This window comes from Trachurus japonicus, chromosome 17 (assembly GCF_045865225.1).
Source record: "Trachurus japonicus isolate A0001 chromosome 17, Traja_1.0".
Lineage (NCBI taxonomy): Eukaryota > Metazoa > Chordata > Actinopteri > Carangiformes > Carangidae > Trachurus > Trachurus japonicus.
This window is the reverse complement of record NC_140923.1, coordinates 17,129,017-17,156,154: the sequence shown is the minus strand read 5'-3', so window position 1 is coordinate 17,156,154 and position 27,138 is coordinate 17,129,017. Positions and strand designations below refer to the sequence as shown.

The window sequence follows — 27,138 nt, the reverse complement described above, 5'->3', positions numbered from 1 at the left end:
TGGTCTAGACTAGAGCAACGACACCACCACTGACTCCCGTGGTAAGCATTTTGCGCCCCGAGTGGCAGGATATGGGTATTGCAAAAGCGCCCAGAAAACTCATTCACTCCAATGTATGTGTGTTGCCCACTTGCTTGTAAATTGATGAAAACGGCAGTGTTTTTGTTTTTAGGTGTCTTGGTCATATCAAATTATACTTATAATTTGTTTATTACAAAATGTAGATATGAATGAATGAATTTATTTATTTAAAACAGGGACAATGCACAACAAACATTAATCTTGTAAAACAAGAAGAGATGCTTTGAGTACGGAAGCCGAGAACGGCCACGTCCATAATATTTTTTTTATTATCGTTTTCTCGTGATAACGACTTATTATTTCGTTATCTCGAGATAACAAAGTCCGTTTTCTCGTGATAACGAATTAATTTATTTCGTTATCTCGAGATAACAAAGACCGTTTTCTCGTGATAACGAAATAATCATAGAATGTGTCGTTGACATGGTTGCCTAGCAACATGTTTCCCCGGTGCAATCGCTTCTGTTTACGGGGTTAATATAATCAAAGACGGTTTATATAATACATCCATGGTAGCAGCTGGTTAGCCGCTGTATGTTCGTAGCAGGAGGCTACTAAAGCGAGTCTGTTGGAAACACTACACATCTACAGATCTAACGTAACAGAAGAGATGTTTTCGTGGGATAATTGCCCAAAACCATGTGTAGAACTCAAATCAGTGAGCTGATTAATGTGATCACATCATCCTGATTTCAGCCTTCAAGAGCTGCCACTAACGTTAGTCTGCTCTGAGGAGCTGTCAACAATGAAGTACCGGTAAATTACACTTAACGTTAGTTTGTTTACTGAGCTGGGTTTATTTAAGGGGCTACAGCTTAGCATAAACACATGAGAGTAGACTACGTTATGGCAGCTTCAGCTAAGGTAATGTTAGCTAGTTGCTGCTCAGACAAAGCTCATGAACACTGCTGTCTTGCCAAATTAACATTAGCCTACATGTCAGTGGTCGCAGGCAACAGGTGTCTGATGGTTCGAGATAAGGTTGTGATTTCTGACAGCAGCAGCCAGTAGCTAACGTTAGCTTAGCTGAAACAGGATGGGACCACCGGCCGGTAGCCCCTTAAATAAACCCAGCACAGTGACGTTATACAAACTAACGTTAAGTGTAACTTACTGGTAAGTTATTGTTGACAGCTGGTGTGGACAATAATCACACCAGTGAGTAGGCTAGAGTAGAAAAGTTAACTGCCCCATGCTCGAGCTGAACAGTAGCCTCCTGTTGCTGGCAACCATGTCAACGACACATTCTATGATTATTTCGTTATCACGAGAAAACGGTCTTTGTTATCTCGAGATAACGAAATAAATTAATTCGTTATCACGAGAAAACGGACTTTGTTATCTCGAGATAACGAAATAATAAGTCGTTATCACGAGAAAACGATAATAAAAAAAATATTATGGACGTGGCCGTTCTCGGCTTCCGTATTTGAGCCAGGTTATAGCAACAATTGCTAATTTCCGCCTGTAGTCCCTGGGCAGGTAAAGTGGGAACAGATACAATATTAAGATAAATTGAAATAGGACATAATAACCATAATATTTAAAAAATTGACAGAATGCACTAATAAAAGCAGGGAAACAGGAGCGCCAAGTCATAAAGTGCACAATAGGGACTAACAGCACATACACTCTCTCTCACTCTCACACATTCAAACACATACACATACAATACACAGATTACAATCATCCTCCTCTAATAACCACACTCATAGCCAGACACATACACACACTCACATAATACTCAACAATGTGTGCAAATTTGCTTACTTAGTAACCAGCGCTTTGACAAGCATGAGAATGTGTGAGGATTTGTACATAATTGAAACATTAATGTAGAGTAGACAACTGTTTTTTTTTTTTTTTTTTTTTTTCTACTCGCCTATGTGTTAATGTTTATCTGTAAAGGATCCTCAATGATGCTATTAACGTGGGTGATCTATAAATGTCCTTAAATCATTGAAAATACCACACTTGCTCATTCACCAACAATGCAGAGTTGTCAGTTCTTGGGCGCTTTTGCAATACCCATATTCCGCCATCAGGAGGCGCTTCCATTGGACCAATGCGTGTCGTCTATGGTCGTTACTCTCTTTTCCAGTGCTCTAGGTGGGTCTAGAAACGAGCCATAGGAACTTTTTGAGTCTCGAACACCGTTTGTGTACACCAATCACAGCGCTCTATCTGTTTAGAGAGTCGTTGGGCGGGCTTAACGCGATGACGACATACATTTTAATTGGCTTGTCAGGTTAACGTCATCCTGCTCTTTGCTCTGATTAGTCGTAATGCTCAAGCGCTACCCTATTGCGTGCAGAGGCAGTTTGAAAGACAGCCTTTATCCCGCCCCCTGGATTGAGCCGAGGTCTACTGGTCGTTGTCAGACTATACATTTTAATGATATAGTCTGGTCTTGTCAGGCTAAGTCATCACCTCACTGTACGACAATATGAATGCCTTCTACAATATTATACTGGGTTATCATTGGCTGCTTCCTACTCTCTGGTAGTGGTTCTCTCTTGCATAGATGAATAGCCCACGTAGTAAATGTGTGATTTTGCCATGGATTTCATGTTTTAATCTTTTGTTCAGATGGAGTCAAAATTCCAAACTGCACAGAGGAGATTTTGCGAGAGACCTCGTTACAGAGAGCCACTGACATTGAGAAAATCTTGCTCAGCTTGCCTCCATCATTCAGAACATATCCTCTCTGGATTCATCACGACAAGACGAGCGGTCTGAAGTATGTACCACTAACTCTTTACTTTTTATTTAAAGCTACAGTTGGTAAGTTGACGAAAGACGTGACGTGTCTGCAGCGCCTCCTCCAGCTCCCTCTACCTGACCTGAGCTTTAACTACTGCACATAGGTTTTGTTTGTATTTTTCTGTTGGCAGTTTAGAAAAAAGAGTTTTCATTCTTTGAGTTGTTGCTGATAATCTTACTAGCAATATTTTTGGAAGACAACACTTTGAGTGTAATAAATAGTAGAGTTGCAAAAAGTTTATGATTATTTATTATTTATGCTCAAGCCATGATTGTCTGTAACCTAAAGTATTAAATGACAGCTTCCAGGTCAACATCCAGAGTACCTTTGGATGTATGGTTGAAAAACTGAAATCTTTCCCTCTTCTCAATGTGACCCCACCTCTACATCTGAAGAGCCTGGGGGTGACTAAGGGTCGCCTTGTTCTGCTGAGTGAAGGTAGCCAATCAAATCATATTCATGGCGCTGGTTCCTCTCTGTGCACATAATGTTTTAAAGTGCATTGTTACGGATTCATGCTCCAGATGGCTTCTTTTGGGTGTGAATTTTCCTTTTTTAGACAACCTTGGCGTTTATCTGAATAAAGGCAAAGGATCCGTAGATATGATCCATGTGTACAATTGTCTGGATGGGAAAGTTGAAGTGAAGGATGTGAATGTGCTGGCAGCAAAGTGAGTACTTTGACATTAACGGGTTTTTTTTGGGGGGCGGGGTTTAAAGAAAGAAATCAACTGATAAAATATATTAAATTGTGCAGTAGAAATACAATAAAACATATTACAATACATCACATAACTTTGTATCTTATTTATTTTTCTTAATATTCAACACAGGACTGGTGACCATCGAGATGACGGATCACTTATCACAACCAGGACTCCAAAGGAGGCCATACTGGTAACATGTCTCTTTGCTAGGTCTTAACTGTTATTTAAGTGCAAAATATGTTTTTTGTTATGAGGTTTCTACTACATCAATAACAGCTCATAATATATGTCTTTGTTTTCATTAGGTCCTGATAGACACAAGTTCGTCCATGGAAGAGGAGTGCTACAGAAATGCAGGAATAAAGAAAGTTGACGCCGTTAAAGAGCTCTTTGACAACTTTGCATCGAGAAGCATGGCTTATGATTTCCATCATATCATTGGTCTGGTGAAGTTCGATTCCAGGGTGAAAACCCTTCACACATTTACTGAAAATCTGGAAAAGTTCAAGGCAAGTGTTTATAGCCCCGTCCAGCTTGACGTCCCATTCTTAATGTTGTTGTCTACCTAAATAGAAATGTTTTATTTTTTAGAAGCACATGCGTAACCTTGAGCCAAATGGATGTACTCTGCTGTATGATGCGCTACGACGTGGTGCGATAGAGTTAGACAAGGTCAAGACGACGTTTCCAGAATGTCGACTTCGCATCATCTGTCTCACTGATGGAAATGATTCTGGGTAAATTTCCAACTTTGTATTATTGTGCTGTGCTACCACCTATTGATATTGTAAATACAAAGATATGCATAAATTGTTTATATTATATATACATTCCACACCGCTGCTGAAAACCAAACCTCTCAACCTGTATGATCAGAGCCTCTGACCCGGTGTCACAGCTCTCGTCTCGGTGGCACCGCGAGTCCATGACACAAACGTCCTGTAAACCGTATTCTCTTGTTTATGACAGATCAGACTACACAAATACACACATTGCCACCTCTTCCATAACATGTTTATGATAATCCATCGATCCACCGATTGATTATTAAAAAGGCTTGATTGAAAACAAACACACATTACTGGGAGGAGGCTTAGGAAAACAGCGGAGAAGTGAGCCAGTGAGCCACAATGGCGGCTACTGGCAGGTACAATGTAAACAGGTCATTATCGAAACCGTCAACATTTTTTTAATGATTAATTCAGACTTAATATAAATTTTTATGGAAAAGAAATATTTTTATTCTGAGGCGAACTGTAATAATGTGCTATACAAATAAACTTGCCTTGCCTTTTAGTCCAGGCAAAATAGCGTTTTTTACGACAGACTAATTGTCACAGAAGGTTTTTCACCATACATCATTTCTATGAGGTGTCTAGAACAACATACTAAAAGTCCTAAGAAATCCTAGTTGGGGAAATATGTTTAATTCGCATCATTATTTACTGTATAAAGTCTATGGTGCTGACAACAATACACCCCAATGGGGCTATTTTTTCCCTTTACTCCTATCACAATGAAACTTTACACAATGAAAGTATCCATGAAATGTAACATTTTTTGTATTACAAGTTTCTTTGAAAATTAATTTGAATATGCAAATCAGCCTTACACTAATCAAATATGCCCAAAATACACCCGAATAGGCTTCTTTTTTTCCTTTACTCCTACCACAATGAAACTTTACACAATGAAAATAGACATTAAAAGTAACATTTTTTGTATTACAAGTTTCTTGGAAAATGAATTTGAATATGCAAATGAGCAATACACTAATGGAATACTGTATGGCCAAAATACACCCGAATAGGCTTATTTTCTTCCTTTACTCCTACCACAATCACACTTCACACAATAAAAGTATACATGAAAAGTAATGTTTCTGTATTTCAAGTTTCTTGGAAAATTAATTATGTAAATGAGCTCAACACTAATTGACTTATGGTCAAGAAGCCATAAAGCCACAAGCAGCAACAGGGGCCAAATAACTAACACATTCATGTCCATTCAATAAGTTAACCTATGCACTGACTGCTGTCACTTGCCACACTTAACTTATGCATACACACATGTCACTTGCCACACTTAAAATACCTATATTGACCTTAAGAATTAATTGCACAGTCTTGACTCCAGTTGCTTTCTAAATTCTTTTTTTTTTATTAGCGAACAAGCCTTACCTAACGACTTTCCTCCCAGTTTACAGAGAACATCAGAAGAAAGTCAGAATTCATCAAAGTCGTTTCAACGACTGTATGTGATGTTATATTAAATATGGTGTTATGTTCAACAACATATGAGCGGGACTAAGAACTAAGTTATTTGGCCCCTGTTTTTGCTGCTTGCGGCTTTATGGCTTCTTGACCATAAGTCAATTAGTGTTGAGCTCATTTACATATATAAAATTAATTTTCCAAGAAACTTGTAATACAAAAAATGTTACATTTCATGGATACTTTCATCATGTAAAGTTTCATTGTGATAGGAGTAAAGGAAAAAAATAGCCCCATTGGGGTGTATTGTTGTCGGCACCATAGACTTTGTACAGTAAATAATGATGCAAATTAAACATATTTCCCCAACTAGGATTTCTTAGGACTTTTAGTATGTTGTTCTAGACACCTCATAGAAATGATGTATGGTGAAAAACCTTCTGTGACAATTAGTTCTATTTTTGGGTCCAAAATGAGGTAAATTGCCTGGACTATTTATTTGGGGGCAGCTGAGGTCAAAATCTGAACACTGTCATATTTCCATAGATCCTCAATGGAGCCAGTTGCAGTTACAGCCAAACTGCTCAAATCTGACATCATTGTGGATTCAGTCCTTCTTGGAGACGTGGAAAACGATATGCTGCACGGAATCAGCAATGCAACAGGTATGTGTTCATTATTGAATCATATATATTCAATCTAGCCACAAGGCTTCGGTAGATATCCTGTAAAGTAAAAAAAAAAACAAGGCCATAAAAGTGGAGAACAGGTGGACTGACTTTGTCTCAGCAGGTTTGACATTATACTCACAGTTGCAAGTGGCATCAAATAAGTCTCAACCATTGGAAGAAAAGAACACTAAGATTTTAGTTGAGACGCTTGTAAACAAAAAGCAAATTGTAAATATCTGTATGTAGTATTGTTATTCACATATATGTTTATACATTTTTTACTGTACGTTATTATGTTGTTTAGACACGTATCTCCTCACCACATACCCCTGATTGCCTCTAGGTGGATGCTGTTTCAAACCACAGTCAACCAAAGAGGGGTTGAAGCTCTTTGAGATCGAGACAGTTTTGTCTCTGGAGCAGAGGAAACCCAAGAAAAAACTTGACCCAGAGTCTGTCACTGAGGTCAGTTGCAGTATCTGCCATTCTGTTCATTTTACCATTTTAAACTTATAGATTGTCATGACGTGGTTGTTGATTTTGTCCTTGTTGTTTTGTAGTGTGCCCTAGTTCACGTCTTTGCTACTCATGGGTATGACAAATGTCCAGAGACGTCTTTACCAAGCCAGATAAACAACAAAGTAACAGCGACAGAGAGGTAAGAGTTCATAACACATTTTCTGGATGTGGATAACAAAGTTATTGTGACCTTTGTCCATCTGTTGATAACCACATTCATCATCTGAACTTTTCAATTATTTTTCGTTATCAAATTATTTCTATAAATATATTTTGCAACTAACAGTATAAAACCAAACATATTCAGTTTAGTGTGATAGAGGATAAAATAGAGTAACAACAACTTCAGATGGATGCATTAAGATTTGGTGGACAGGTTGCTCTTAACCCATTAGTCATTAACCCTAACCCCCCAAAAACACAAGCAGTGAAATAATCCCACAAAAACCTAAAACATCCAAAACGGTGTACTTTTAGCGCTCAGCAAAGTAGGACCTTCCCCCCCTCATCCTCTCAGTTCATTCATTCATTCAGGTGAAGAACAGCTGATTTTACTACTCTGCGCTCTACCACCCCCACGTGACTCCTCCCTGGATGTGACACAAAGAATAATAGCTGGCACTTACAGTAATTCAGCAGTTATGTCATATTGTTGTAGCATCTATCGGCCAAATGTCATGATGCTGCAGGAGTTCTTGGGGTCCCTTAGGGTTGTAGCTACTGATTGTTCTCATTTTCAAATAAAATTCAGTTGTTCCTATTTTCACCACAATTTCCTAGAACTGAAGATTGTCTGATTCATTTATTGACCAGTTGCAGATGTGTTTGATCACAGTCCTCAGTCCTCTGTCGTCTTCTTAACGGCAAAATTATGATAACAATCTATAATAATGATAATATTTGAAATTAGTGCTCTGAAAAAGCGGCTTCGTGAGTCAAAGGACGGGCGTTTAATGGAGAAGGACAAACGTGTCTTGGAGGAGCTGAAGAGCCTGCACTGTGACCCACATCCCTTCTTCACAGTCTTTCCATCAGAGTCAGACATCAGTAGGTGGCATTGTTCTTCTTCACCTGTTTTTACAGAATCTAGTCTCAAAAAGAGTCATTTGCAAGTAAAAGTTCATGAAAACCAATATTTCTATTCTGAAGTGTAATCTTTTCATAGCAATGGTTTAAAGTTTTTGTTTGTTTATATCTTTACAGTGTTCTGGAGGATCCTCATGCAAGGTCCTCCTGACACTCCATACGAGAAAGGAGTGTTTGAGCTGTACGTCCAGTTTGGTCCTGAATACCCAGTGAAGCCTCCGCTTGTTCGCTTTGTCACCGGAGTATCCTGCCGAACTACAAACAATTTAAAAGGTCACATAGCGTTTTAAAGGTAGTGCCTGTAAGTTTGTCCGTTGCCGTTTTGGTAAGTCTGGTAAGTAAGAAACGTTCTGGGGGGGGCCAGAGGCTCTGCAGAGACAGTCACCACCATACATGAGTAGAAGCAGAATTTCTTTTGTATAAATCTATATGTATTTTCTTTTTTAGGAAAATCCTACAGACACTACCTTTAAAGTTAAAAGATGGTAAAAGTGAGCATATACATGTGCGTGTATACTTTTGGTGGTTACATTCTCTTAACAGTATGACAGATTTACCACTGCAACGTCAACAGCGTGGGCCGCATCTGCCACAGCATATTTGACCGCAGCTACAACGCCCACATCACCATGAGAGAGATCTTTGATGCTGTGTACGGTCTGCTGATCATCCCTGAGCCTGACGATCCACTGGACAGGTGAGAGATGTACACGGTCATAAATGAAAAAGGCAAAAAGAAAAAAGATTTTCATTTTTATTTGATCTGATTTTTATTCTGTGGTAATGGGGGCGGGACTAGATAAGCTTTTATTTCTCCCGCTTTCCCTTTCGGCCATGTGTATTGTATTATTTGAACTAAGATGAAGTGTGATGATGATGATTTAAATTGACATGCCCGAAATAAACTGATTGATTGATTGATTGATTGATTGATTGATTGATTGATTGATTGATTGAGTCATTTTGTAAATGAGTATCTGGATATGTTTTGTGTTGCTTTTTTTAATTGAATTTAGTGCACGGATTTTAAACATTATTGGTGGAAATGTGTGTTGTCATTGACACTGTCATAATTTATTGGTGCAGCAAAGAAATGTTCTAAGTTCACAGACAAATACAGTCCCCCCTTTACAAAGAAAGAGCTTTTACAGCTGTAGCATGCCTGCACCACAGTGGGTGAGATTAGTGGGTTTTACAGTGTCAGATAATGACACTTGTAATGATAGCAATGCCTGCAATGTATCTTAAAATTCATAATCAAATACATATCAACCACTTGCCTTCTTGGCCATGTAATCTCACTTTTTTTTCACCTCTGAAAGCATTTTGGCCGAGGAGTTCTTGACAAACCGTGAGACCTATGAACAAGAGGCCAGGAAATACACAAAGCAAACCGCAGGCCAGTCACTGGATGACATGGAGAAGGTGAATCTGGTGGATTATTATATCTACAGAACCACTTCTACTTGCAGTGGTTACAATAACATACTCAATGTCTTGTTGTCTCTCTCTTTTATTTTGAAGAAATTGGTGGATTCTGTGCCTCAGTTTGTACCACAGCATCTTCTCTGTCCACTCTCCAAGAAGATGTTTGTTGATCCTGTGAAAACGGTGTACGGCGCCGTGTACGAACGCAAGGCCATTGAAGAACACATCAAGCAGTGAGTTGATCTACTACTGTTGACACTAATTAAACGTGAGCTGTATCGATGGCAGTTATTACTAACCCAAGAAGCCAATGTCATTTGACCTATTCAGAACTGCATAGACTCTTCCATACAGGGAGTCAAACTGCTCTTACCCCCCCAAAAATCTCATCAACCAATCTGCTGTATTGCAATGTGCTGTATCTTCACTGTTGCAGACACCAACATGACCCTATGGTTGGCCCAGGACATGACCTTGATCTCAGTGACCTGACAACAGACTGGGACATGAAGAAGATGGTGATGGATCATCGCTCTCGGCAAATTCAGTGAAACTTTGGAGAAAAACTTTTCTTTTTTATGTTTTTTTATGCTTTTCTAGTTTTATATAGATATTAACTGGTTCGTTCTCTTTTATAGATCAAATCCATCCTGTTTAATCTTCATTTAAAGTCTGTCATGTTGAAAATGCATATTTCTGAGCAAAGGGTGCAGTAGCTCATTATTTCAGACCCACCCATTTCCCTACATATTCAAGCACTTTTCCCCAGAATGGGTTAATTAATTTACACTCCCAAATAGCATGCAAGTATGTTCCTGTTTCTTCTTGACATTTCCAACATAAATTATTAGCTAACAGGCCCATTCTGTAGAGTTTAGATGGGGTGAAATAAAACCTATGTATTAGCTTCTACTGGGTAAATTTCCCCCCAGCCTCCTTTATATATTTCCCTGAGTTTGCTAATATTCTTAGCCAGGTTTCATTATTCAATTCACATCCTAGGTCTTTCTGCCAGATATATTTCAAATTTTGACAGATGTTTTCCTGTAACCCATTTAAAGATTTTGTAAAATACAGCTGCCTTGCGTGTTATATCAGGTCATTTAAGAAATTCCATCACTGGATTCTTGTCTTGAATGAATTGACCCTTAGTTATACTGTCTCTGATTTGTAAGAACTTCCAAAAATTATTTTTACTTTCCAAATTGTATTTTTTCTTAAGTTCTGAAAAAGAAATAAACACTCTATCAGAGTATAGGTCATTTACATTACATATTCCTTTCATAAGACATTGCTTCCATAAACAGTCTTTTTCCCGATACGTACAGTATGGCAGGATTGTGCCATGTAGAGGCATATGATTGTCTTAGATGTGACATACCACACATCTTATGCACTTTTCTTTGAGGAGTACAGTAGTCCTGTCCATTAGAAGTTGGTCCATGTGAGAGAACATCCAAAGGCTTGTAGGGGTTTGTTAGTTCCTGTTCAATTTTAATCCAGCTCAGCTGGTGCTTTCATTTCTGATTTTCAGTGAGAAGTTCAATATTTTCCCATGGTGTTTTTTCTATGCACAGCTTTGTCACTTAAATAATATTTAATATACAAAAATGTAATTACTTTGGGGAAAAAGGTTCTAGTTTGTTTTTGTCTCACTGGTGAATTATATAAGAATCAAAAATGACTAAATGACAAAGCTTTACTTTTCTTTTGTATGAGCATCAAACATTATTTTCATGTAAATCTGGCATTAAGTGTGTGGAGAAAACTTAAATTAAATAATTTCACATCGGTGCCTGGTCCTAGTAGAGTTTTTTTTTAAAACAGGAATTAATTGAAAAACCTGTATTCTGTATTGGCAGTGATTTGAGTGCTGAGAAATGTGTATTGTCTAAACATTTCATTGAAAAGTCTTTGTTAAGATGGATAAAAGTACAAAACGCTGTTAACTTCTGACAGCAATCATTTTGGACATGATTTCTAGTTTCACGACTGTGTTGCTGTCTTTTTAAAACATTTGTGCAGAGGAAGATCCACACAATGACACTCACACAGCAGTTTTTAATTGCATCAGTTTTTTTTCTCTCACTATGACTTGAAATGTTTTCAAGTTTCAGACAACAGGATACACTTGTCAGACTTACATGCAAATTACTTGCATTTGGGGATTAGTGAATAAAAAATAAATAGGTCTAATAAAAACATAATCAGAGAGTAGGCTAAGATTTAAAAAATACTAAAAACAAAGTCCTTCTAACGTCTCTGCTTAAAAAAAAAAAAAAAAGCAATTGCTTCAAAATAAAAGCCTTTTACCAGATCAGGGCCTCTAATCAATTTAGACACGTCCCCTTCTTTTATTGGGTACTATTATAAATGATGTGCAGAACATCCACACATCTTCTGTCTCACACCCATAGACACACACCAAATTCAAATTGAGAAAAAAAAAAAAACCTGTAGGCCTACTGGTTCAACCGGGTTCAACATGTAATAGGACTTTTAATTTGTAGAGACCGTAAGAGGCGATAACTTCATCAGTGCCTCAATAGATTCACAGGAGAGAGGGGCGGGATTAATTGCTTGGCAAATATTAACCCTATATCTGACCATTTGCTTTTTCAACTTAAGTGGCATCAGTGTTATTTTTTATTTTTTATTGCTGACACAAACAACGAAGCTAAACAAGAAGAAGAAAAAGACTACACCACGACGCAGTTTCACCATATCCATGAGTTTCACCCGGTTTCTCCGCCATCTTTGGTCAGGTGAGTCATTTCTACCTCCAAGTTCTGTTAAAAAACGAATCAAGGTTAGTCCATGCAAAGCAATTTTGCAAGCCTTCACTGTTTTCTTTGAAAAATTATACTAACTTCTTGAAATGTTAATATTCCTAGCCGTCTAAAGCTTATTTAGCTCTGCTAGCTAAATTGGTTGCTAATTTAGAAAAAAAACAAACAAAAAAAAAAAACGATGATGTGACGTGAGGTCTCCTACATGCCCCTTTATGTCTTAAGAAAATGATTTGTTTACTACGTACGTACTAACTAATGAGTGACATTTTGGTGTTTACAATGTGTGATATCATTGATCAAATTTGACCAAAATGTTGGATGTTGCTCTGGGCCATATTGGGATTTCAGTTACATTGTAACTAATAATTGAACAGTCAGCCGCAACAGTTTGGTTTCGTTTTCATTAGAGCACTGGAAAAGAGAGTAACGACCGACACGCATTGGTTCAATGGAAGCGCCTCCTGATGGCGGAATATGGGTATTGCAAAAGCGCCCAAGAACGGACAACTCTGCATTGCTGGTGAATGAGCAAGTGTGGTATTTTCAATAATTTAAGGACATTTATAGATCGCCCACGTTAATAGCATCGAGGATCCTTTACAGATACATATTAACACATAGGCGAGTAAAAAAAAAAAAGTTTTCTTTCAATCTACATTTTGTAATAAACAAATTATAAGTATAATTTGATATGACCAAGACACCTAAAAACAAAAACACTGCCGTTTTCATCAATTTACAAGCAAGTGGGCAACACACATACATTGGAGTGAATGGGTTTTCTGGGCGCTCCTGCAATACCCATATCCTGCCACTCGGGGCGCAAAACCCTTACCACGGGAGTCAATGGTGGTGTCGTTACTCTCTTTTCCAGTGCTCTAGTTTTCATAGGTTTCATTTCTTGCTACAGGAGAGCACAGGAACTGAAGAGACCCCTGGAGGCTTCAAGCTGCAGCAGATGAAACCTGGGAATCTGCAAAGTGCATCCCTTCAGTTTTTTTTCCAGCTGTGTTTAAGAAATGGCAGCAACAACTGCTTCTATTGAACAAGATAAGTTGGATTGTTCAATTTGCCGGGATGTCTTGAGGGAGCCGGTGACGATCCCCTGCGGCCACAGTTATTGTCATGACTGCATTGAAGACCACTGGAACCGGCCCAAGAAGAAGGGTCAGTACAACTGTCCTCAGTGCAGGCAGGTCTTTAAACTGAGACCTCCGCTGAGTAGAAACACAGCTCTGGGCGAAGCGGTGAAAAAGTTTCAGCAAACCAGATATCAAGTTGCAGCTGAGCCCTTGGCCAAACCTGAGGTGGTGAAATGCAGTCTCTGTAGGGGGAAGAAGAAGAGCAGAGCTGTCAGATCCTGTCTCGTGTGCGTGGAGTCTTACTGTGTGACTCACCTGAGAGCCCACGAAGAACGCTGCCATGGAAAGGGCCATACACTGATCCCAGCTACAAATCATCTGAGAGAGGAGCACCCAATGTGTGTGGAAGAGACACACATGGGCGATGGTTTGGTCCCCGACAAGCAGACAACACCAGAGGTGTGTTTAAAAATGTCTTAATGCAGAAATGAATCCTTAATTGATTTATTAAATGTGTTTATGAATGGCATGACTTACTGTTGAAAATATTAGAATTAACTTTGTATTCTAGTACTTAAAGTTAATTAGACCGACAAGAATACAGATGGCAAAGTCAACAGTCAGTAGAGTCATTTGTGTATTTATGGTTAGGGACCATAACAACATCATAGAATAAGACTATACTGGAAGACTATATCATCTTAATTTTCAAATGAGGACAGTAATATGAATAGAGTCAGTTTCTCAGGTATTGTCTGTAACATTTTAATCTGCATGTTATCATTTGTCACAGATATTTAAAAAGGGGAAGAGAGTGATGGTAAATAAAATCTCCTGATGTCTGTTTCAGATGGGTGCAATATTCAGCCTGCTTGAGCAACACCGACTGGAGTCCTACCACAAGCAGTTTGTTCAGTTGGGTGTTAAAGATGAGAGAGATTTCCTGGATGGCATCACAGATGAAGACTTAAACAATTTAGGTAAGATAGTAGGTGAACACCTTTCAAAGGCATCTTAGATTTTAACTTCAGTGCAGTGCTAAACACGCATGATTCACAGTATCATGCAATTGTGATTTATATAAATACCTGATGCCTGGAGCAATTAACTCATAAATTGTCTGACTTGAACTTAAATACTGTCCCATTTTATACACTGCTACTACACAAAATGTAATGATAAAATTACACTTACTTGTAGTTTGCAGGAAATAAAAAAGCTGCTTAGAAGTCCAATTATTGACAGTGTTCGAATTGTCACATTGTGTTTTTAAGTTTTTATATAATATAAGGATAAAGAAAAAACATGTTAGTGGAACATTTTGAATTAATTTAGCTTTTTATCCCCATTTTTTTTGCAGGTTTAAGTCATGTGGAAAAGAACCGTTTTTCTGCAATGAAAAACTCAATTCCAACACTGAAAGGTCCAGAGCAACAAGTTCAAACTGTTCAACCTGTGCAAAAATCAGTGGAGGCGTTCTATCTGCAGTACACCTACCCCAAATGTCCTCAACCAAAATATATTAAAGGTAAAAGGAACACAACTTATCATGAATTTTAACATTTTAATCATTATTTTGTTCACCCTATTGACTTGTTTACAGTATACAGCAGAAGAGCAACTCACCCTCAAGTACTTTGTGATTATTAGCAAAGAAATGGTGGTACCGAACTGTGTGCTGCTTTCACTGATTTGAAATGCTTTGTGAAATTTTGAACTTACAGATTTGGATCAAGCGCAGAACACAGTTGAAGATCTGATGTTAAGGATCTGTCATCTTGAAAACGTTGGCAGCGCCACAGGAGTCTGTCTCTACACAATAGATGGGATGCCCCTGTCAGATGATCCTTTCTTCAACACATGTGAGAAGACTTTTTGCAATTAAAACCATAAGGGCTTAATTTAACTACATTTGAGCAGTTGAAAAACCTTCATGTGGAAGTATTTGCTACATATTTATGTTATTCAGGATCAAACAAGTAAGACTGTGATTGCATATACATATCTTACAGAAAAGTATTTAAAAGTAGTGCAGTATTGTTACACATTGTGGTTTTAAAAGGTGCACAGTGCACTCAGTTCCCAGTTTATTATGCACATGTAAGTAAAACTAATACCACAGCCTGTAATACAGACTATCTTCATGAGTTTTTTTTGTTTTGTTTTGTTTGTTTTTTTACCTTTGTAACGAGTTGACTTAGGAGAATCAGTCCACTTTTTAACTACAAGAAAGGGGAACGGTTTCTTCTACACTTGCTCACATGCAGAGGGGAATAACATTTTAAATGCATGTAAAATCTAATGCAGTTTTCATTTTCTCTTCAAACAGGGTCTCTGAAAGACAGGCACATTGAAAGTGGAGCTGTGATCTATGCCATATTCACACCGAAGGAAAACCTGGAACATGCTCCTCAAATACAAAAGCTAGGGTTTGATGAAACCTTTGGAGAGTCTGTCATTCGATGCCACATTATGCTCAGGGTACGTCTTAATAACTGTGATAGTTGTAATTCAAGTATTAGCATCTGAGACTTGGATATTATCAGATATATAGCAACTTTGTAAAATCAAAAGATAATTAATTACTGTAGAGGGAAAGGTCCAATGGGAAAACACTAACCAACCTAAAGATCAATTTAGCTTGCATGCTCCCCCCTCTAGGGCTGGGACACTTCAGCCGCTCCATGCATTTATTTGGAAGACTGTTTGTGTCATATCATCCAGTCAGAGTTTTGTTAACACAAGCTGTTCTTATTGTATGTTTTATTGACTTTAGGGGGAATACGAAATGATGGTGGACTTAGAAAACGACTCTATTAACGGTCTGAAACACACGTTGGCAAGCATTAGTGGAATCCCAGCACATGCCCTTCATTACAGGTAATTTAGAGTCATCACAATACGAACTGATGTTACGGCTGGTGACCCTGTTTGTCAACAAGGGTTTCTTTAGTCATCTTGTACTCCACATCTAGTGCTCAAGCACACTTAAAGCAGAAGTAAGTGATATATTTGTGTTAATATAAGTCTTAAATAGTTATATCTTCCGACAGCAATCACTTACATAGAGTGTTTGGACTGAAACACGGGTCTCTCAGTCCCTCTGAGCTGCTCTGAGCCGAAGAGAAAACATTTATCGTATCCTACAGTTTTTATCCAATGAGGAGAGAGAACGGCATGCAGGGCTGTGTGTGCAGCCAGAGCGATAGATATAACTATATATATATACTATATACTATATATATATAATATGTTATATCTATCGCTCTGTGTGCAGCCAAGGAACGCCGTGAATGTGGCGACGTAGGGACGAGGACTGTTATGGTGCGTTCAAGGAAACTCGTATTTTTCCGACCGTGAAGTGGTACCAGTTCAATCTGGTACGAGTTCACCGGTCGGAAGTTACGAGTGGCCGTTATAGTGACTTTCACCGGTAAAACAGGTCGGAAAAACACGAGTGGGTTGCCTGAAACGCTACAAAGTCGTAAGTTGTGACTTGAAGCTGTAATTTACGATTTCAAAAGCCTGCCTGGAACGCAGCATTAGCGAAAACGACCGGACCACTTAGGCCCAATCCCATTTCACCCCTTGGCCCTACCACTTACCCCTACCCCTCCGTTTTGCGCGTTCACGTGTAGGGGTAGGGGTGTCCCAATCCCCGTTAGGACAGAGGGGTAGGGGGAAGTGGTAGGGCTACATACCCCTCCAAACGGAGATTTTTCAGAGGCACACTCCAAACGGAGGGGTATGAATAGTTTCCCATAATGCATCTTGCGGCAGCCGGCAGCGGTGGCTGTAAAACGAAAAGCTGTTTTATTTCTTGCTGTAGCGCTGTTATTACGTCACTTTCTTAAGTTTTAATATTTTTTCTTGCGAGAAAGTAACTGTTTAGGCCCCAAATGTGCGGTTAGTTTACCCAAATGACGGCGGGTTAGAAGTTTGCTCCGACGATTTTTCGGAGAAGTGAAGCTCCAGGAGGAGCGGCTCCTCACAGAGGCAGCAGCCGGCCTGCAGCGCTGCTCCGCCGGCCAAACTACGTCCTCGTCCCGGTCCCGCCGGGAGAGAAGGCGGTCGTTAATTAACTTATCCGCGGGTTTTTAGAGGTTTACCACTAGCATGTTAAATTCTTTTTAGCATTTAAATGTTGGTCTAATTGATGAAATCTGACAATTGTGGCAGTAGCATTAGTTATTTGGATGAAAAGTGAAGCTTCATGTGTGTATCAGACAGAGGAGCAGGCAGCGCTGCCTCTGGGCTCTGTACGTACAGAAATCACCACATTTACATCAGTAAATAAATGTTTTACAATGAACCCATCAGTCTGCATTAAGTTTTATCTTATTTTATTAAGTTATATGGTACACGCTATTTGATTTCTGGCAAAAGCTCGCCGCATCAGCTTACGTAAAAGCCAGTGAGACTACGTGATGACGTATGTGACTGTTGAAGGGGTGTCCCAATTCGGAGGGGTTGACTTTCTACCCCTACCCCTTGTAGCTCCGTTTCAAGGGGCGAGGGGCAAGGGGTAGGGGTAAAAAAGAGAAATGGGATTGGGCCTTACTTCTGCTTTAAGTATCCTTGTTCTTCTGCGTTCTTACACCTGCAGGGGTGGACACGAGCCTGGTGACAAACTACAAAGCTGTGGCGTCTCTGCGGGTTCAACAGTTGCCTTCTCTTTGTCAACGTTTTGTGCCGAGGCTTCGTACAACGAGACTTTCTTCATTAATGACGTTGTGCCTTCAGTTCAACAGACTCAGAAAGGAATCAGTGTGTTCCTGTCCTCACTATATGCTGTTGTAAGCAGTTTATATAGTATACTTTGTGATCTATACTATTTGCTTTACTCATCAGTCACTTTTTTTGCACTTGACAAGCTGTCTGAACAGTAAGTCCCGCAAAGAGCCATGTTTTCAAATGCATTCTTTTTTTTTCTCTAGAAAAGTCACCATCCCAGTGAAGTACAAAATAAATTGGTTGCCTACATAAGGGAACTGACTGGATGCAACCCTCTGGCCCAAGGTTTGCATCAGTTATTCTGCAGGAACGAAAAGATGACAAGGAACCAGAAGGTAAACAATATGAGGTTGTTTAATTCTACTTTTTAATATCTGTATGGTCACTTGAACAGCCATCTATGTATTGATTAAGAATTAAAAACCCTCATTACATTATACTAATGCTTGTTATTACGTCAGTAGGTGGTAAAAAGTTTTATTGACTTTGATTGTCATTGAAATAAACTCAGTCGCGGTCATTTTCAACGTAATCCTGATTCAGTCAAGGGTGTGTTCTTGATTGCTTCATTTCTTGTTTGTGACTTTTTAGATTGCAGTTGTGGAAGGTCTGTACGTGCTCTTCAGAGAGCTTTTGCCCCAACTTGGATCTGCACGAGGAGATACAGTCATCAAGGACCTGAATGTCTTTGAGAATTCATTGTACTGCTGGGCATATCTCATTTCAAAAGCAAAGGTATGGTGGTGACACTGAGGCTGGACTGAAACAACTGAAAAGTATTTGTACACTTAATTGTACTGAATATACTTAGATATCCGTCTTTCTTTTTTCTCCCTCTTAATTTCTGATTTATCTTGTCTGACAGAAATTCTCTCAGACTCATGAGGACTATGCACCGATCGCTCTCACAGCTGAAGATAACAGACGTTTCTGTGAACCAGTCAGAGTACCAGGAGTACCAGGTGCCTTTGAACGAGCGTACGTTCTCCAGAAAATCAGAGGTAAGACTAAAGTTTCTGTGTGTGGGGAAAATACCAAAAATATTTGTTATTATTGTGAATAATTGATGTGTGAAATTTGTATAAACTGTGGTCAGGTGCTAGTCATCACCTCAGTGTCCGACAATATTAATGCCTTCTACAATAGTATACTGGGTTATCATTTGCTGCTTCCTACTCTCTGGTAGTGGTTCTCTCTTGCATAGTTAAGCATGAATAGCCCACGTAGTAAATGTGTGATTTTGCCATGGATTTCATGTTTTACTCTTTTGTTCAGATGGAGTCAAAATTCCAAACTGCACAGAGGAGATTTTGCGAGAGACCTCGTTACAGAGAGCCACTGACATTGAGAAAATCTTGCTCAGCTTGCCTCCATCATTCAGAACATATCCTCTCTGGATTCATCACGACAAGACGAGCGGTCTGAAGTATGTACCACTAACTTTTTACTTTTTATTTAAAGCTACAGTTGGTAAGTTAGGGTTAAAGCAGCAGTAAGCGGAATGTTTGTGTTAATATAAGTCTTAAAGGACAATTCCAGGCGAATTCAACTCAGGGGTGTATTTTCATATCATTTTAGGTCTAAAAGAATGAATCTGAAGATTTTCAGTTTAATCGCTCCTGTTTTGCGGTAGTTGCGTATGGCCGCGCATGGCCACGGCAGCAATGAATGGGAGTGGATGTAAGTTCCGCTGTTTAGGCTGTTTCCAGCCCTCAAAGCCGCATTTTTTTTCCACAGACAGCGTCAGATGGCTACTCAAACATGCACCGAGAAGTTTATTTACTTCAAGCAAGCCGACATGTTTGTAAAAGTCGATCTAATTCAAAGTCTCCCGGAGTCTCGCGCGAGACCCAGTTGCCGTGCTCGGTGTGTTCAGGTGCAGTGGGAAAAGCTCCCGTTTGTGTCATAAACACAGGAATATCAACTCTTTATTTGCTTCAAGTAAAAACAACTTCTCGGCGCATCTTTGAGTAGCCATCTGACGCTGTATGTGGAAAAAAATGTACACTTCAAGCAAGTAAAGAGTTGATATTCCTGTGTTTATGACACAAGCGGTAGCTCCTACTGCGCCTGAACACACCAGCACTACAACTTCGGGCTCGCGCGAGACTCCGGGAGACTTTGAATTAGATCGACTTTTACAAACATGTCGGCTTGCTTGAAGTAAATAAACTTCTCGGTGCATGTTTGAGTAGCCATCTGATGCTGTCTGTGGAAAAAAAATTGCGGCTTTGAGGGCTGGAAACAGCCTAAACAGCGGAACTTACATCCACTCCCATTCATTGCTGCCGTGGCGATGCACGGACAGACGCAACTACCGCAAAACAGGAGCGATTAAACTGAAAATCTTCAGATTCATTCTTTTAGACCTAAAATGATATGAAAATACACCCCTGAGTTGAATTCGCCTGGAATTGTCCTTTAAATAGTTATATCTTCCGACGGCAATCACTTATATAGAGTATTTGGTCTGAAACACGGGTCTGTCAGTCACTCTGCTCTGCTGTAAGCCGAGGAGAAAACTTTCCTTGTATCCTACAACCTTTATCCAATGAGGAGAGAGAACGGCATGAAGGGGCGGTCCTCTCTGTGTGTGCAGCCAAGGGATGCGCGTGAATGTGGTGACGTAGGGACGAGGGCGGGGACTGCTAACTCCATCGGCTGACAGGAAGTTAGCCAAAACGACCGGATCGCTCACTTCTGCTTTAAGTTAACGAAAGACGTGACATGTCTGCAGCGCCTGTGTTTGGCTGCTCGAACAGCACCGGTCGTGGTGGATTTTGGCAAATACGATTACAGGCTGACTGTAGGTGGGACCAGAGGAGTTGGATTTGGTCCTAAATGACTCATTTAATGTACTACTATCAGAATATAGTGACAGTTCCAGCAGTTACCAACTGAAGCTTTAACTACTGCACATAGGTTTTGTTTGTATTTTTCTGTTGGCAGTTTAGAAAAAAGAGTTTTCATTCTTTGAGTTGTTGCTGATAATCTTACTAGCAATATTTTTGGTAAACAGCACTTTGAGTGTAATGAATAAATAGTAGAGTTGGAGAAAGTTTATTATTAAGAATCAGGATTATGCTCAAGCCATGATTGTCTGTAACCTAAAGTATTAAATGACAGCTTCCAGGTCAACATCCAGAGTACCTTTGGATGTATGGTTGAAGAACTGAAATCTTTCCCTCTTCTCAATGTGACCCCACCTCTATATCTGAAGAGCCTGGGGGTGACTAAGGGTCGCCTTGTTCTGCTGAGTGAAGGTAGCCAATCAAATCATATTCATGGCGCTGGTTCCTCTCTGTGCACATAATGTTTTAAAGTGCATTGTTACGGATTCATGCTCCAGATGGCTTCTTTTGGGTGTGAATTTTTCTTTTTTAGACAACCTTGGCGTTTATCTGCATAAAGGCAAAGGATCCGCAGATATTATCTACGTGCACGATTGTCTGGATGGGAAAGTTAAAAAGGAGGATTTGAATGTGCTGGCAGCAAAGTGAGTACTTTGACATAAACGATTTAGACAAAAAAAAGAAGAAAGAAAGAAAGAAATCTACTGATATATTTAATTGTGCAGTAGAAATACAACAAAATATATTACAATACATCATATAACTTAGTATCTTATTTGTTTTTCTTAATATTCAACACAGGACTGGTGACCATCGAGATAACGGATCACTTGTCACAACCAGGACTCCAAAGGAGGCCATACTGGTAACATGTCTCTCCTTGCTAGGTCTTAAACAAAGCATATATATATATGTATGGGTTTCACTGTTATTTAAGTACAAAATATGGCCATTGTTTTTTGTTATGAAGTTTCTACTACATCAATAACAGCTCATAGAATATATGTCTTTGTTTTCATTAGGTCCTGATAGACACAAGTTGGTCCATGGAAGAGGAGTGCTACAGAAATGCAGGAATAAAGAAAGTTGACGCTGTTAAGGAGCTCTTTGACAACTTTGCATCGAGAAGCATGGCTTATGATTTCCATCATATCATTGGTCTGGTGAAGTTCGATTCCAGGGTGAAAACTCTTCACACATTTACTGAAAATCTGGAAAAGTTCAAGGCAAGTGTTTATAGCCCCGTCCAGCTTGACGTCCCATTCTTAATGTTGCAATCTACTTAAATGGAAATGTTTTATTTTTTAGAAGCACATGCGTAACCTTGAGCCAAATGGATTTACTCTGCTGTATGATGCGCTACGACGTGGCGCGATAGAGTTAGACAAGGTCAAGACGACGTTTCCAGAATGTCGACTTCGCATCATCTGTCTCACTGATGGAAATGATGTTGGGTAAATTTCCAACTTTGTACTATTGTGCTGCGCTACCACCTTGTAACTACAAAGATATGCATAAATTGTTTATAATCTGCCTTGGTAAATTGATCAACCATCATCTTGATTTTAAGACGTGTCATAGTTTCACTCAGCGATGTTAAGGACGGAAGTGATTTTATTCAGTTTACCCTGTTTTTTCACTGTTAAAGGGTTTTCTTGGGAGTTGTTCCTCAGTCGATCTGAGCGTCTAAGGGCAGAGGGTGTTGTTATGATGCCATGTAAAGCCCTTTGAGACAAACTGTAAAAATGGGCTAGCTTTACAAATAATCTTGCCTTGCCTTTTATTTGGGGGCAGCTGAGTTTATAATCTGAATACTGTCATATTTCCATAGATCCTCAATGAAGCCAGTTGCAGTTACAGCCAAACTGCTCAAATCTGACATCATTGTGGATTCAGTCCTTCTTGGAGACGTGGAAAACCATATGCTCCATGGAATCAGCAATGCAACAGGTATGTGTCCATTACCGAGTTATATATCATCAATCTAGCCACAAGGCTTTAAAAGAATTTTGTAAAATAAAAAAACAAGGCTGTTACAGTGGAGAACAGGTGGACTGACATTGTCTCAGCAGGTTTGACATAGTCACAGAGTTGCTAAGTGCCATCAAATAAGTCTCAACCATTAGAATAAATATACATTTAGATTCTAGTTGAGAAGCTTGGAAACAAAAAGCATATTGTTGGTGTATTTTATATACTCATATACACGTGTGTTTTTTTTATTTTTTCCGTTACATTATTATGTCATTTAGACATTTATTGCAATTCCTAACCACATACCCCTGATTGCCTCTAGGTGGATGCTGTTTCAAACCGAAGTCAACCAAAGAGGGGTTGAAGCTCTTTGAGATCGAGACAGTTTTGTCTCTGGAGCAGAGGAAACACAAGAAAAAACTAAACCCAGAGTCTGTCAGTAAGGTCAGTGGCAGTATCTGCCATTCTGTTCATTTTACTGTTTTAAACTCGTGGTTTGTCATTGATGTGGTTGTTGATTTTGTCCTTGTTGTTTTGTAGCGTGTCCTACTACACATCTTTGATACTCATGGGTATGACAAATGTCCAGAGACGTCTTTACCAAGCCAGATAAACAACAAAGTAACAGTGACAGAGAGGTAAGAGTTCATAACACATTTTCTGTATACTAATTATAAAGTTATTGTGACATTTGTCTACGGTATCTGTTGATAACCACATTCATCATCTGAACTATTTAGCAATTTTTAATTGTCAAAAAAGTTACATGTTCAACCACCAATATGAATGCTCCTTCTCAAGGTGAAATACATTTTCTAAATAACAGTAAAAACCAAATGTATGAAGTTTAGTAAGATACAGAAAAACAACAACTTCAGATGGATTCATTAAGATTTGGTTAAGACGTTGCCCTTGATCTATTACAGCCATTGAACAGTGACGTAGCTTTGTTGTAGCATCTATTGACCAAATATCATGATTCACCACAATTATTATTATTTTTTTGTTGATTGTCTGATTCATTTATTGACCAGTTGTGGACAAAACTGTGTTTGATCAGAATCCTATAAGGGATTCTTAACTGCAAAGATTATGATAACAATATAGTATTGATGGTCTTTGAAATTAGCGCTCTGAAAAAACGACTTTGGGAGTCGAAGGACGGACGTTTGTTGGAGAAGGACAAACGAGTCTTGGAGGAGCTGAAGAGCCTGCACTATGACCCACATCCCTTCTTCACAGTCTTTCCATCAGAGTCAGACATCAGTAGGTGGCATTGTTCGTCTTCACTTGTCACCAGAATCTAATCTCAAAAAGATTAATTTGCATTTCTATTACATTTCTATTATTTTTTATAAAATATTATTAAACTGCAGACCCCTGTACCCATTGTGATAAGTCTTGCCAGCCTTAATTATGGAACTTGTTCTTAATTGATTCTGCCTGGTTAAATAAAGGTTAAATAAATAAAATGGAGTGAGACTAGAAATTAGTTGAGTTGTTCGAAAAATGAAAGCACAAATTTCATTTTCCGTATAAAGACATTTACTATTAGGAGAATAACAGATGAGATGACCATCTATCATAAAAATGTTAAGTGTAATCTTTTCAAAGCAAATGTTTAATGTTGTTTGTTTGTCTGTTTATATCTTTACAGTGTTCTGGAGGATCCTCATGCAAGGTCCTCCTGACACTCCATACGAGAAAGGAGTGTTTGAGCTGTACGTCCAGTTTGGTCCTGAATACCCAGTGGAGCCTCCGCTTGTTCGCTTTTTCACCGGAGTATCCTGCCAAACTACAAACAATTAAAAAAAACAGTCACACAGCATTTTAAAGGTTATGTAATGTGATGATAAAAGTGGATGTACACTCTGTGCGTGTATATTTTTGGCGGTTACATTCTCTTAACAGTATGACAGATTTACCACTGCAACGTCAACAGCGTGGGCCGCATCTGCCACAGCATATTTGACCGCAGCTACAACGCCCACATCACCATGAGAGAGATCTTTGATGCTGTGTACGGTCTGCTGATCATCCCTGAGCCTGACGATCCACTGGACAGGTGAGAGATGTACACGGTCATAAATGAATCACAGTAAAGCTTGTGTTTTGTGTTGCTTTTTACTGATGCAGTGAGTGCAGTTAAGAAATTCTCTAAGTTCACAAAAGTGTTTTTACAACAGCAGCATGCCTGCACCACAAAGTGAGATCAGCGGGGTGTAACTCTGCTATATCGTAATACACATCAACCACTTATAATGTCACATTTTATGTTTCTGACATGTATTTTTTACTTTTGAAAGCATTTTGGCCGAGGAGTTCCTGACAAACCGTGAGACTTATGAACGAGAAGCCAGGAAATACACAAAGCAAGCTGCAGGACAGTCGATGGATGACCTGGAGAAGGTGAATAAACTAACATACTTGAGGTGGTTGTGGTGGATTATTATTTCTACAGAACCAAATTACTTTCTCTTGCAGTATTGACATTCATAAACCTTGTGTCTTGTTCTTGTCTCTCTCTCTTTCATTTTGAAGAAATTGGTGGATTCTGTGCCTCAGTTTGTACCACAGCATCTTCTCTGTCCACTCTCCAAGAAGATGTTTGTTGATCCTGTGAAAACGGTGTACGGCACCGTGTTCGAACGCAAGGCCATTGAAGAACACATCAAGCAGTGAGTTGATTTACTACTGATGACACTAATTAAAAGTGAGCTGTATCTATCACAGTGATTACAAACCCAATTCACAACCACTTTTGCTTCTTTACAATTATATTGTTGACAGTCTAATTGTTTTTTACCTATTTACACCTGCATGTACTTAACCTGTCAGTGAGTCTGGCAGAGAGTCTGAAACTGCTTGCTGCATTGATATGTGCCATTTCTTCACTGTTGTTTGGTCTGTTGCAGACACCATCATGATCCTGTGACTGGCCCAGGACATGGGCTTGAAATCAGTGACCTGACAACAGACTGGGACATGAAGAAGATGGTGATGGATCATCGCTCTCGTCAAATTCAGTGAATCTTTGGAGAAAAACTGTTGAAGTTAAAAATCTAGTTTTATATAGATGTTAAAAAGTAACTGGTTCGTTCTCTTTTATAGATCTAGTCCATCGTGTTCATGTTGAAAATGCATATGTCTGAGCAAAGGGTGCAGTAGCTCATTATTTCAGAGTTGTTTGAATTTTCTTTATTGTGTGTAACCTGTCAGTTATTATCATTGACATAGGCCTTCTCACAAAAACCCGACGCAAATTGATGACTTAGGAAAAGATGAATATGTCCACATTAGTTCTTTAGAATTGGTTTACCGTTCATCAAGGCTTTGGTGCTTTTTATTTTCAGTTAGAGGTTCAATATTTTCCCATGGTGTTTTTTCTATGCACAGTTTTGTCACTTAAATAATATTTAATATACAAAAATGTAATTACTTTGGGGAAAAAGGTTCTAGTTGGTTTTTGTCTCACTGGTGAATTATATAAGAATCAGTCCATCGTGTTTTATGTTCGTTTTAAGTCTGTCATGTTGAAAATGCATATTTCTGAGCAAAGGGTGCACCAGCTCACACATTCAGAGTTGTTTGAATTTTATTTGTTGTATATAACCTGTCAGTTATTATCATTGACATAGGGCTTCTGACAAAACCAACGCAAAACAGCAACTTAGGAAAAGCTGGATATATCCACACTTATTAGTTCTTTAGAATTGGTTCAATACGTAGAGCACTTGATAAGTTTGTTCATATACAATATATGTTTAACATAACAAGTAAATGCTATTCTTAAATGCTATTGTACCTGTCACCACAACTTGATGCGGCCTTAAATGTTTCTTATTGGCTGTATAAGTGAATATTGGACTATTGTGACCATTTGTTTTTGACCTGACAGGTCCTCTACATAAATAGTGACAGCAATCGAGGCTTCTGTGCTGTTACTCCTGGTTTTCAGTTAGAGGTGATTGTAACATTTTACTCTTTTCATGTTCAGTGTTTTTCCATGTTATTTCTATGCACAGTTTTGTCACTTAAACAATATACAAAAATGTTATTACTTTGAAGTTTTGAATAAAGGTTTTTGTTAATTGTTTTTGTCTTATATGGTTATATAAGAATAAAACATGGCTAAATGACAAAACTCTTATGCTTTGCTTTTTTCAGCAGCAAACATTATTTGTATCATGCAAGTCTGGCGTAAAGTCATTCAAAGATGTGCATTACTCTGATTT

At 38.9% G+C, this 27,138-nt stretch overlaps 2 protein-coding genes across 2 annotated transcripts in view; both read left to right on the top strand.

Moving 5' to 3' along the window:
• LOC146970429 (uncharacterized) overlaps positions 1–26,937 on the top strand; it is a 33,392-nt gene extending 6,455 nt beyond the window's left edge. Inside the window, exons 11-26 of the mRNA XM_085803995.1 lie at positions 2,671–2,821; positions 3,147–3,283; positions 3,405–3,516; positions 3,679–3,742; positions 3,858–4,061; positions 4,144–4,289; positions 6,312–6,430; positions 6,780–6,901; positions 6,997–7,094; positions 7,866–8,002; positions 8,159–8,283; positions 8,593–8,738; positions 9,364–9,466; positions 9,566–9,702; positions 9,906–10,143; positions 26,428–26,937. Coding sequence (XP_085660121.1) covers positions 2,671–2,821; positions 3,147–3,283; positions 3,405–3,516; positions 3,679–3,742; positions 3,858–4,061; positions 4,144–4,289; positions 6,312–6,430; positions 6,780–6,901; positions 6,997–7,094; positions 7,866–8,002; positions 8,159–8,283; positions 8,593–8,738; positions 9,364–9,466; positions 9,566–9,702; positions 9,906–10,020 — 1,916 coding nt within the window. The 3' untranslated portion in view covers positions 10,021–10,143; positions 26,428–26,937. The remainder of the gene's footprint in view (positions 1–2,670; positions 2,822–3,146; positions 3,284–3,404; positions 3,517–3,678; positions 3,743–3,857; positions 4,062–4,143; positions 4,290–6,311; positions 6,431–6,779; positions 6,902–6,996; positions 7,095–7,865; positions 8,003–8,158; positions 8,284–8,592; positions 8,739–9,363; positions 9,467–9,565; positions 9,703–9,905; positions 10,144–26,427) is intronic.
• LOC146970430 (uncharacterized) lies at positions 13,264–26,025 on the top strand. Its single transcript, XM_085803997.1, has 25 exons — positions 13,264–13,802; positions 14,194–14,323; positions 14,704–14,871; positions 15,068–15,205; positions 15,673–15,824; positions 16,120–16,223; positions 17,950–18,139; positions 18,281–18,412; positions 18,669–18,812; positions 18,943–19,078; positions 19,353–19,503; positions 21,204–21,340; positions 21,462–21,573; positions 21,731–21,794; positions 21,952–22,155; positions 22,238–22,383; positions 22,761–22,879; positions 23,226–23,347; positions 23,444–23,541; positions 24,033–24,169; positions 24,561–24,685; positions 24,823–24,968; positions 25,210–25,312; positions 25,445–25,581; positions 25,819–26,025. Exons 1-25 carry the CDS (start codon positions 13,281–13,283, stop codon positions 25,931–25,933), a joined length of 3,732 nt encoding a protein of 1,243 aa, XP_085660123.1. The 5' UTR covers positions 13,264–13,280; the 3' UTR covers positions 25,934–26,025.
• Positions 26,938–27,138: the final 201 nt, after the last annotated feature.

Excerpts from the sequence above, each read along its gene's own strand:
- LOC146970430 (XM_085803997.1), top strand. The coding sequence starts at position 13,281 with ATGGCAGCAACAACTGCTTCTATTGAACAAGATAAGTTGGATTGTTCA. Across the intron at positions 14,324-14,703 it reads TGAAGACTTAAACAATTTAG|GTTTAAGTCATGTGGAAAAG; the intron begins GTAAGATAGTAG and ends TTTTTTTTGCAG. Across the intron at positions 22,384-22,760 it reads ACTGATGGAAATGATGTTGG|ATCCTCAATGAAGCCAGTTG; the intron begins GTAAATTTCCAA and ends ATATTTCCATAG.